This window comes from Puma concolor, chromosome A2 (assembly GCF_028749965.1).
Source record: "Puma concolor isolate L17-30 chromosome A2, mPumCon1.1.hap2, whole genome shotgun sequence".
NCBI classification, from domain to species: Eukaryota; Metazoa; Chordata; class Mammalia; order Carnivora; family Felidae; genus Puma; species Puma concolor.
Genome location: NC_141668.1, coordinates 71,492,876 through 71,505,092, shown reverse-complemented (window position 1 = coordinate 71,505,092; position 12,217 = coordinate 71,492,876). Strand labels below are relative to the sequence as shown.

General features: G+C 40.5%; 1 protein-coding gene across 1 annotated transcript in view; it reads left to right on the top strand.

Annotated features, from left to right (window-relative positions):
• ASB4 (ankyrin repeat and SOCS box containing 4) overlaps positions 1-10,455 on the top strand; it is a 60,829-nt gene extending 50,374 nt beyond the window's left edge. The window contains exons 4-5 of the mRNA XM_025929927.2: positions 7,022-7,135; positions 8,205-10,455. Of these exons, the coding sequence (XP_025785712.1) occupies positions 7,022-7,135; positions 8,205-8,393 (303 nt within the window). The 3' untranslated portion in view covers positions 8,394-10,455. The remainder of the gene's footprint in view (positions 1-7,021; positions 7,136-8,204) is intronic.
• Positions 10,456-12,217: the final 1,762 nt, after the last annotated feature.

Here is a 12,217-nt window from a genome sequence, read left to right as displayed (position 1 = left end):
TGTATAAATTACATAAGGGAAAAAAAAAAAGAATTATAGGGTCCGCAATTGCTTTCCAGGGTACAAAAGGACATTTGATTTTTTTTTTCTCAAAGCATAATTCAGAAGGAAGTGACACCCCAGGGAGCCAAGATTGGGTTTTCTTGTAGGGCAAGAAAGACATTTTTCTAGGGGAGGGAAATGTACATGAGGGTTTGGGAGAGGGAAGGATGATTTCTGCCGTTGAACAATGCTGCAAATGAAGCCCAGAATACAAGCAAGTTTTTTGATCATTAAGTACTTTTCTGCACAGATATATCAACATAAAAGGGCAGAGGTAGTCTTAAGAGTTTCTCTGCTGACGTGGCTTACAGAGGCGGCACTTGTAGGGGAAGGGTGGCAGGGAGATTTATCTTGAATCTGTTTTTTAATCTATGCTTTCAGGGGTCAGATGATGAGGGGAAGTATCCAAAGGTGTCTCCAGTTGCCACCAGCGTGGGAAGAAATTGTTGTCCAGTTGTTCCTCGGTGAAGAAAGAATAGAGATCCCAGAGACAGAAAGTGAAATTCATTGGGCATCTTCTGTTTTCCAGGCTGACAAAGAAGGAGCAGAATCTTCTCCCTTTGGGTCCACAATAGTCCTTTCTCATTTGATGGTCAAGGTTCCTGGGAATCAGTGTATTGTGATGATTTGGGGATTGCTGTCTCTTAAGGATCTTTATCATTGTTGTTGCCTAGTGTAATAATTATTGAAGCCTGAAGACAGTGTGTCCAACTGTCTTAGTTCTGGAAGAATCCTGATGTGCCAGTGAAGAGAGCTGGGAGGCTGTCAGGCTCCTCAGAGGAGCATTTCCTGCTGTGAGAACCATCTTCTGTCAGCAGAAAACTTAGTGGTCAGTGTCAGCAAAACCTAATGACAGCAGTGGGAGCTTTGGACTTCGTGCATTGAAAGACTGCAGGTTAAGAACTACTTAATTCTTTTTTTTTAGCCTCATGAAAGGTGGCAAGTTATCTCTCTGTGATATATGGGAGTATACCAGGCGCAAATTGAGGCACCAGATGTGTGAATTAGGCTCCTGAACTATGAATGGATGGTGTTCTTGTAGCCATAACTTAGTTGAAACTTTTTCTGAATAGGGGCTATGAATGGTGTTGCCGAATAAAATACAGAATGCTCAGTTAAATATGAATTTTAGATATATAATAAGTAATCTTTCATATAAACATGTCCCATGCAATGTTTGGGACATGGCTACACTGAAAATTCTGTGCTATCTGAAATTCAAATTTAACCTGGCAGTCTGTATTTGTTAAATTTGCAAACCCTAGTTGGGAAGTAGGTAATGTGTTGCAAGATGTTGGTCATCTGTGATGAAGGTGTTGGCAGAAGGGGAAAGTAAGGAATATCTGGGGACAAATTACCTGTGTTGGGTATGTGAGCATTTTGTCTTTAAATGTAACCAGTGTGGCTTCCATGTAGAGTGAATGCACCCAGGGAATTAATGCAGAGCAGAGGCCAGTTTTCGGAGTGAACCCTGAAACTATGTGCTAAACCTCATTACAAGCTTTCTCATTTCTCCATACTTTTACAGTTTTTTGTTTTTATAATTCCAGTATAAATATATTTTTGATTCAAGCCTTGGATTAATTTCAGCTATCATCCCTGTACTAGTAACTCTGACATTTAAATCTGTATTTTGGATTATCAATTGATTACCAATGTACTTCTCACCACATATCATCCTTTCAGAAAGGATTTGTCTGGAGGTTTTTAGAAAAGGATGTCTATGGAGTTCCGGATAGTTGCTATTTTTATGTTAGCAGCAACATCTTTACATTTAAAAGAGAATTAGTTTGAAGTTTCAACAAAATTCAGCCTAACATAATTATGGTAAAGAGTGTTTCTTGTGTCAAAATATCTGTGCAACGAGATTTGTGTCCTTAAACTATTAATTTCACTGGCCGTTACCTAAGAAGTAAAATAAGGTAATCAGAATATATTTGAAAGAACATTAAACTCAGATTAAGAAGACCTGAGATTAAGTTCTCATGCTTCCTTTTACTATGTGCCTCTCTGGTTTCAATTTTCTCCTCTCCAAATTGGGGGCGTGGGTGTTGAATAACCTTTAGGGTCTCTTGGGACTGTAGCATTCTATGACACTGCGTTAGTAGTTTATAACGAGTGTACAAATTAATTTGTCAGCCTCAGATTCTGTCGGTCTCTTTCACCTGGAACTACCCATCTGCCGTCCTCATCCCAGCTGTAGAGAAAAGAGCAGCCACATTTGCCTCCATTTTCTAAGACCAAGGTGCTGAAAAATTACTACCCTAACAGCCAAGGACCGAGATGGAAGTTCTTCTAGCTACACTTTTTGTAAACACAAAAAATGATGACTTTTCAGAGGTCCTTTAGCAATGGCTCTCTGGCTTCAACCCACCTCCTTACTCCCTATGGATTGATGATACAGGATTGCTCTTTATTTGTTTAGGCGCGGCTGAAAAAGTCATGGTCGGCAGCTCAGTTTTAGGCACTCTGCCCAGAATATGTATGTGAGTGGTTCCTATGCATTAAGCAAGTATTTATGTTGTGTTCATTTGGACCCAGCCACTTTGACTGATTTAGAGCTTCAGTAGATACAGTTACTCTGTCATGGCTTATAACGGTGCTTCTTAAATATGAGACAACTAAAAGCAAATGAATGTTGGAATTGCTTCACCGTGGCTTATGAGGGCTGACAACTTATCAGGAATTGTGTGAGCTGATTGTTAAGTGCAGCCATTATTAAAAATTAAATAAAATAAACTTACAACAAGTAAAGTATACTACAAACAAAGATCATAGGTATTTAAAACACATTATTTTCCAATTATTTTCTTTATATTTCTTAAAAAATTTTTTAATGTTTATATATTTTTAAGAGAGAGAGCACAAGGAGGGGAGGGGCAGAGAGAGGGAGATACAGAATCTGAAGCAGGCTCCAGGCTCTGAGCTGTCAGCATACAGCCCAACACAGGGCTCGAACCCATGAACCACAAGATCATGACCTGAGCCGAAGTTGGATGTTTAACCAACTGAGCCACCCAGGTGCACATCTTTATATTTCTTAATCACTTTACTCTGTATGTCAATGCTCTTGATGTTACATGCATCTATTATACCTGTGTAGTGGAAATATTATATTATGTAATGATTTGTTACTGCACATTTCTTACCAACCATACATTCAGTGACCTCAGGTTGGTAGCTGTGAATAGACCATGATGGGAGTATTTACACCACAGAAATCAGCAAATGCTACTGACCAGACCTTGATTTGTTACTTTGTTGATGTCTAGACCTAAGAAATTAATGGGGTGAATGTTACTAATACAGATTAAATTTAAATGTGTGGGGGCTCCTGTGTGGCTCAGTTGGTTAAGTGCCTGACTCTTGATTTGGGCTCAGGTCATGATCTCATGGTCATGGGATCAAACTCTGTGCTATCAGCATGGAGCCTGCTTGGGATTCTCTCTCCCTGTCTCTCTGCCTGTCTCTTGTGCGTGCACTCTCTCTCTCTCAAAATAAATAAATAAACATTTTTTTAAAAAGTGGGTAGCACCAAAAAGTGAGGAAGTATGATTCCAGTATTCGAAAACATTTATATATTTCAACAAAAAATTACTTGTGTCATTGATGAATGAGTGAAGTTCCAATATTGTCTTCATTGCCTCACATTTGTGGAACAATTACTCTTCCGTGTAATAAAAATATCAACCAACATTCACATAAGAACTACATGTGTTATTCAAAGGCAGACATAGATTTTGGCTATGAATGCAATTCAATATCCGTACAAAATCGATACAAAATCCGTGAAGGCATTCTGTGGGAACCAATCAGCTCTACAGAATTGGAAATAAAGAGTATTGGACATTTTATTATTTATAAATTGCGGGCTGCACATTATATTGGTAAAAATTTATAATGCATTTATGTACATATAAATATACACAGGTTTTTTTTTCCTCAGAAAGCCTGTAATTGAACATTTTTTTGCATAACACTGACTCAAACCTCTATTTCAATAAAACTTCCTTATTCCTTCTTGAGACCTTCTGGTTGGCCTGTTTGCTGGGGCTGACACAGTCCTCTGCTGAGGCCATGCCTCCTGATTTGAAACTGTGTTTCAATAAGTTCTTAAAAATCTTTCTTTCCTAGAATTCCCACTCCGATGACTCTGCTTCATCTCAACATATTTTGTTGTTCCTGATTCCCATTGGGTCTTGGCCATTGGAGCTGGGTTTTGATTTGTTATAATAGAAAAGAACTGCCATCTCCTTGGTCCCATGTGTTTGTAAGGGAAGTTCTGCTAAAATAACCCTCCCCACCCCAAACCTCTGTCTCCAACCTTATCACTTTCCACTTAACCTACTGATAAGTTGGGAGGAAGAACTGAACTTGCTTGATTAACTGTGGGCCTAGAGAATACCTGAATTCTTGGTTCTTCCTTGTGGTAAGCTTCTAGGAACACCCTCTTTACATCAGGCAAAGGCCTGTAGTTTGGTGATGCAAATTTATATTCGGGGTGTAGTGTAAGGAAGCTTGATGTGGCCCCATAATTCAAGATATTATATGTAATCAATTGTATTAATAATAAAAACGACATTCTGATCTTGGATTGTCACCTTCATCTTATTTTTTAATAGGTTCTAAAGTCAGGAGGGAAAGTTATTTATGGGGTCTCTAAAACCGTGTATGTTAAGGCACCAAGGTCTTGAAGATGAGAATAGATCAGCCCTAGTTACAGCTGTGTATCCATCCTCTGTCTCTCACAAGCTGATTCCTCCCTGTTTGAATCCACCCAACTCTTAGTAAACTGGCTTTCTAATCAGATCTTGTGGTATCTAATCTGTCTTCATCTCTCTGATCCTCATGGCTTTGGTGATAATCCAGCTTCCAAAGCTCTCCTAGCTTGATGTCTTTCACTCTGACAGGTCCCGTTTTCTTTTGACCTTTGGAGTCACACAGACCTGAGTTTGAATCCTAGCTCTGTCATTGATGAGCTAAATAACCTTGAGTTTAAATTTTCTTAGATTCTAAATCTGTAAAATGGGTGTAAGTGTAGAGCTAATCTCATAAAGTTGTTTGAAGATTGTGCAGGTAAATATGCAAAGATTTGACATAGTCCCTGACAAATAATAAGTACTCAAAAAATGGTAACTACAACTTTTTTCCTTCTTCCTCTCTCCTGCCTATTAGGATTCCTCAAACTTTAGACCATGGTCCTCTACCATTTGCATTATTGAGCATTATTCCCGTTTAGAGCATTATTGAGCCACTTGGCTTTAGCCAGCACATTCTTTAATGATGTACAAATCTCCACCTCCTTCTTGGCCTTTTCAGTGGAGTGCTATCATGCACATTTTTGACTGACATTAAGACATTGCATATGACATATCCTCCTGTCTGGGACCTGACAACTCCCCAATTAGTATACCCTTCCAACTTGTTCATTTCTGTCAGTGGCACCCCCATATGTCCTTGATCTCAGTCTTGAAAGTTGCATTCTTTACTCCGCATGTCTGAGTAGTCATTAAGCCCTACTATTCTTTCTCAGAGCTTCAGTTACCATCCATTCTCAGGACTGACAGTGAAGCTGGCTGAGAAGCCTTTTGATACACCCCCATTCAGCCTCCTCACTGTTCTCTGACCTTCAGATCCTTGTTTTCTCCTTTGTGCTTGTGCTCATGATCCCCAAGGGACACTTGATGATCTTTAAGTTAGTCTTTTATTATTTACTGGCTTACATTGCTCTCTCTTTGAAAAATGTGTATCTTTTCTCTTCAACTAGGCCGTAAACTCCTTGAAGACAAAAAACAGGTCATAAACTTCTCGGAATTACTGTCATACTGCTAAACACAGCGCTCAATAAAGGCCTCCTAATGGAATGAATTGATTGAATATAACCCTTTCTTGTTAAGAAAAGGTAATAGCCTCCTATGGCCTGTGAAGTCAGTCCCAAGCTCATCAGACTGGCAGTGCAGGTGCACTGTCAGCTGGTTCCATCTTACCTGCTCTGAACATAGCACTTTCCTGACATGGGCCTTCCATTCCGGTGACCACACACTCACACACTCACACACACACACACACACACACACACACACACACACGGCATTAGAATGATAATCTTTCTGCCTCACTTTTGCCTGGGGCCTCAAGCCAGTAGGTACTTAACAGCCCACACTAAAAAATGCAATTCTAGATCACTTATGACAGACTTGTAAAGGAGGTGGGGAAATCCAGTGTTGCGTCCCTTTGGCCAGTAACAGTAGGCTGAGGTTGGAAAGGACTGGGAAAGCAGGAAGAACTTCTCTTTGGATAAAGTTGTTTGAGGGCAAAGGCATGTGTCCCTTGTAATGTCAGCAATGGGGGGCTTTCTCTGCATCTCAAGTCCAGTGAAGAGAACTCCACAGTTTTCTGGAGTTTCAAGGGAAAAATGGAACCGATGTGTAACTCACAATGAGAAAATTTAAAGGTGAAAGTCTGTGGCTGGGGCTGCTTGTCTGTTGGCAAAGGAAAGAAAGGTGAGTAAATTGGGAGTCCAGAGTACTTTTGCTGCAGGTTGCCTATGGACCAGTTGGCGGACACATTGCAGAACCAGTTGGGTCCCTTTGAAATGAAAATAGGCCGTACTCAAAGGACTTCCGGAGAGGCCAATTTGGCAGAGAGAAGCTGGAGGTGTTCAGGTGGACACAGAAGCTGTTGGGAAGGGGTGAGGCTTGTAAGGGCAAGATGTGCATTTCATCAGGCTTCCACCTGCTTCGTTAGCACCTCGTTTTCACTTGCTCCTGAATGTTGAAGGGAGGTCCTGTGATTTTATTAATCTTCCCATCCGCCTTGGGGCTGGCAGTGTGTTTGAAAACTCAAAGGCGGGAGACTTCGCAAAAGCGTTTGAAGGCTGCAAGGAGCCTAACAGATCCATCAGTTCTTGGTGTCTTTGTGGGAATGAATGAATCGTACATGTGCGTTGAACAAATAAACCTGTCTGCTTCCTCTCCAGGTGATACAGGCCTGCCATTCTTGTCCCAAAGCAATCGAAGTTGTAGTCAATGCCTATGAACACATCAGGTGGAACGTGAAGTGGAAAAGAGCCATCCCAGATGATGACTTGGAGGTAGCGAATCCATTTGCTTCCCATGGTTTTCACTATAAAGTAGTTCAAGACTGCAGTGGAAGTACAGAATGTTCTAATTGAAGAACTGGCTTTCAGAATGCCTGTAAGACCTACTCGAATATTTATTTGTCACATGAAGCATATGGCTATAAAATGCAGGTGTGAGAAGAAGAATAAATAGATGCATCAAGTCTGTAGTGTTTGAGAATGTCTTGGGGGACTTTTCCATTTAAGGGCATGTTGAACAATGGTACAGAGGTGACAATTTTACTTTCTCCTCAATAATCTAGATACTTGAATAATAATGTAATAACAGTAATAATAATAATTGCAATTGCTCATATATAATATTTTTGCCAGAAGATGTGTCTTTCATGTAGATCGTGTCATTCATTTTTCAATAGCTTGAAGCCTTGAAGTAGGCAGGAGCCGTATTAAAAATCCTTAATAAGTTCTGCAGAAAGCCATTGACAAAGCTGAGTTCCCACTCGGCAAATGGACTTTGCTCCCTTTGCAAACCAGTCCTCCCACAGAGCCTCCTGTTCTTGGTTTTAGCCCTCGCAGGCTGGCTCCAACGCGTGGGGAGGTATCAGGAGCAGAGTGCAATGTTCATGCAGCCCAGAGCCCGGCCGCCTAGGTGCAGTCTTATTCTGCTACTTTTTAACTATCTTACCCTTAAAAAGTCACTTAACCGGCTTTAGTGTCATTAATAGAATAAATATCTGAGCGTATGGGCCACATAAGGCATGTCAAGTGTATACAATAGCATTTAGATTAATTTAACATTGCCCGTTTTGATATACACTGGCTCAGGCAGTTCACATAAGTATATTTTATCTCATTTCCTGGGTTCGGAATTGTGGCATAGAGTACTATATCCCCCTCGTCTCTCTTCTCTCCTCATGCACCACCCCATCCCAATTTCGTGTTTAATTTTGTCTCACTGTGGGAGACGCTAGAAAGCAGCCATTGTGTACGAAGTAGGGACTCACTGCCTCATTGTGGATTTCTTTTGAAGTAGACTCCGGGGCTTTTCTGGTTTTAACCTGTCTTGCTTTTTCCTTTGCAGAGATACTGGGATTTTTACCACTCTCTCTTCACTGTGTGCAGTAACTCTCCGAGGACTCTCATGCATTTATCGAGATGCGCCATTCGAAGAACGTTGCACAACAGATGTCACAGAGCAATTCCTTTGCTTTCCCTCCCATTGTCATTGAAAAAGTACTTGCTTTTAGAGCCAGAGGGAATCATTTATTAAGCCTTATGAGACAGAAGTTCCCAATCCTAGATATTTAAGTGGACTCACCGGGTAGACACAGTTTGCATAAATAAAACGGTACTTGGGTTGATTATAACACTTCAGGGATTTCAAAACACTTTACAAACTCCATGTCATTAATCCTAGGGTATCATGGTGAGGGGAAATAAACAAGAAGTAAAGTTAAGGAATTCTCAAAGACAAGAATGGATCCAGAAGGTACCGACAACAGTGATAACTAGTGTGTATAGTGTTTTTACTTGGTGCCTGATACATTTTTGTAAAACTTTTCATATATCATCTCAATTGAAATGGGACCCAGGTTTTCTTACAACCAATCTCGTTCTCTCCCTTGTCAGTAATAAGTTTGCATTACTGTCGAGTTAGCAAAATCATAGGCTTTTGTGACTGGCCTCTTAATCTCAGTGTCTCCCCCCACCCTCCCTCCTGCCACCGTAACCACTTAGCAGAGAGTACTGTCACTAGTTTTGCAAACTCCGATCCCCACTCTAAGCTCTTTAACTTATTTCTTGGTGAAGAGAGCACATGAGCATAGTCAAAACAAGGAGATTTTGAGTTAAATTTGAAACGAAAAGCAAAATCTACTTAATAGTCAAAAAATGGACATTTCAACCCATGCTTATTGAGCCAGAGACTGGAGAAGCAAAGATGAGTGTAAGGTGAGGACTCCTGCCCTCCAGAATCTCACCGCTTAGCAGAGCATCCGGACATACGAGCAGGGAACTGCAGTGTCAAATGTCAGGGGCAAGAGTACAGGTGCAGACTCATTTTTAGCGCTTGTCTTTCAAAGTCGTGTTTCTGACCCGAAGTGTGGTTTTCCTTTGAAGCATGAATATTAAGAGAGAAGGGACTGTGTGACGTAAAGGGAGCTCCTGCTGCTGTTAGTGTAAATGTATTCACTTTCAGTTTCTCCCAACATCAAGAAACTTTTTTTTTTTATTTTAGTAGGACTTCCTGTTCAGTGCTCCCCTCGGGAAAAATATTGCACACTCAGTGGCTCCCCTGTATGCCACAAGAAAATTTAGTAAAAAGTGTACCAGAAAGTGTGTGAAGGGAAGAACTTAAGTTGGTTACTTGGCCTCATTGTGTACTACCCTGACATTTCAGAGCATCTTAGCTGGAAGATGAGGAACTCTTTGCTAGCAATGGCTGGCTACAGAAAGCAAATCGAGAGACTTTTTGAAAACGGTAAAAGTTTGAAAGACTTGGAAAGAGAAGTATGCCAATCAGGCTTGTTAGTTAGCGGTTTGCAGAAAGTGAAATATAGTTATTAACCTCTGGACCTCAGGGTTTGTGAGGCCAAGTTCGCTTCACTTTTTTGTTCTTGCTAATCACTTTCAGACAAGACCATTGCCTCTTAGCACCATTTTTTTAGAGGTTAGAGCAGAAGTAATTAAGCACAAACAAATCCGTTTGCCAGTTGTGGGCAGGTTTCTTTTATTTGTGTGGTTCTTCATCTTATTTAACTTTAGATGCTTGAGTTTTGAGTAGAGATGATGTCACATATTCCACGAGCCCACCACCTAGACTGTGCTTGTAGACTGGGATTTTCATATGCCCTGAGATCTGTAGGAAAAATCATGAGTAGGTGCAATAACCTTTCTGGTTTTCTTCAGTTTTACTCAAATATTTTGAGAGGACTGTTCTGGACTAAAACAAGATCTATACATTGTGGAATAGGTTGCTGAATTTGTATAAACTAGTCATGTGAAACATGGTCCTTCAGAAAATGGTTTGCTTGCAGCAAGAGGTGCTGGGGGGAGACACATGTTGCCCTCACCTTCAGGAATATTCTGGCCAAAACATTTGTGATGCACTGTCTTTGTCAATAAAACTTAATGCTGAGGGCAAGGGGAGAGGATATTCCTTGCATTAGAAAACATTTCTCAATCTGCTTGCTTGTACTTAAACATTTTATGTTAATTAGCACATAATACAAGCCTACTTGTTTTGAATTGTTTACTCGTACATTTAAAAGTTATTTCTCCTCATCTCTGAACTTTTATTTAGAGGACTTAAATAAAGCCCTCGTTTCCTTTCATCTTCAGGAGTTGTTTATTCACCGACAAGACTTTTTTTTTTCCAATTGACTAAAGTGATAGACCTCTGAAGAGCTCTACATGTGTCATTGCTTTCTTCAACATTTAGAAAGAAAAAGAGGATGAGGAAATGTGCCTGTAAATGAATAATATTTTCAAAAGAAAGTAAAAGGTAAACACAAATAAAAGGCAGGCAGTTGCTGTAGGAACAAGAGTATTTTAAAGATAATAAAGAAATGGTATCAGATCATTCTCTCCCACCTGTCACCATCTGTGTCCTCCTGGGCTTTTCATTTGTCTTCATTCTCCCTATTCACGTAATCCGGAGCAACAGCAACAGAGGAAATGATGCCACTTTTGTAACTTTTTGTAAATAGTCATTTAGTGACCTGAGAAAACAGACCTCTTCATTTTCGTAAGTTACATGTGCGGAAGGATCTTTAATTCCAGGGAAGACCATCTATCCAGCTTTCTCCCTTCTCAGGATCTAGACACATTTCTTTTTTTAAAAAATTTTTAAAAATATTTATTTATTTCTGAGACAGAGAGAGACAGAGCACAAGCTGGGGAGGGGCAGAGAGAGGGGGAGACACAGAATCTGAAGCAGGCTCTAGGCTCTGAACTGTCAGCACAGAGCCCGACTCGGGGCTCAAACTCAAACCATGAGATCATGACCTGAGGTGAAGTCAGACGCTCAACCGACTGAGCCACCTGGGCGCCCCTAGACACATTTCTTCATCATGTAGTGCTACACTGTCATTTGGTCCTTCCGTCCTGAATTCAGGGGCTTCTTTTTTTTTTTTTTTTTTTAATTTTTTTTTTCAACGTTTTTATTTATTTTTGGGACAGAGAGAGACAGAGCATGAACGGGGGAGGGGCAGAGAGAGAGGGAGACACAGAATCGGAAACAGGCTCCAGGCTCTGAGCCATCAGCCCAGAGCCTGACGCGGGGCTCGAACTCACGGACCGCGAGATCGTGACCTGGCTGAAGTCGGACGCTTAACCGACTGCGCCACCCAGGCGCCCCTGAATTCAGGGGCTTCTAATAAAAAACACAGCAGTCAAAAACTGATTGTACAGACAAGAAAAGTAACAAACCATTTGCATTGGGTTATCAATGCTGGAAAAAACAGCTGAGCTTTATATTTTTGTTACTCACCCGATGGTGAAGAACTCAAGTTTTAAACTGGCACACCTTCAAAACTTAAAAAAAAAAAAAAAAAAAAAAAAAAAAAAAAACCTCAATTATTCACTGGTTTTCTTTAAAACACAGACACCATGGCTAGTATCTGGAAGATAATCATTGTCACTTTCCTTAGGAGTATAAGCGGATACATTCCAGGTAGATGTTAAGAGTCCTGGCTCTGGTGCCTATCTATCTGGGTTCATTTTCTGCCTCCCAACCTTATTCGATCCATTGTCTAGGGATATGCTTCCTGCCTCAGCTTTCTCATTTATAAAATGGGGATAATATGGAATCTATATCATAAAAGTTGTATATGATTGCTTTGAGGTGTAAAGGAGGAAAGAGTTTTCCTTGACTCTCTTAGGGTCTCAGGTTGGGTCTGAAAATTAAACTGACGAAGATTATAGGAGAAAAGCATACAAGTTTTACGTGACACTGGACCCTTCATAAGGAAATGAGGATCTGAAGAAACAGAACTGAGTATGGTTATGTTACGCTTGATAAAGAGTGGGCAGCTGTGTAGAAAATATGACAGGTCCTTAAGGAGCATGAGGGGAAAATTAGCCAGCCTTGTTTGT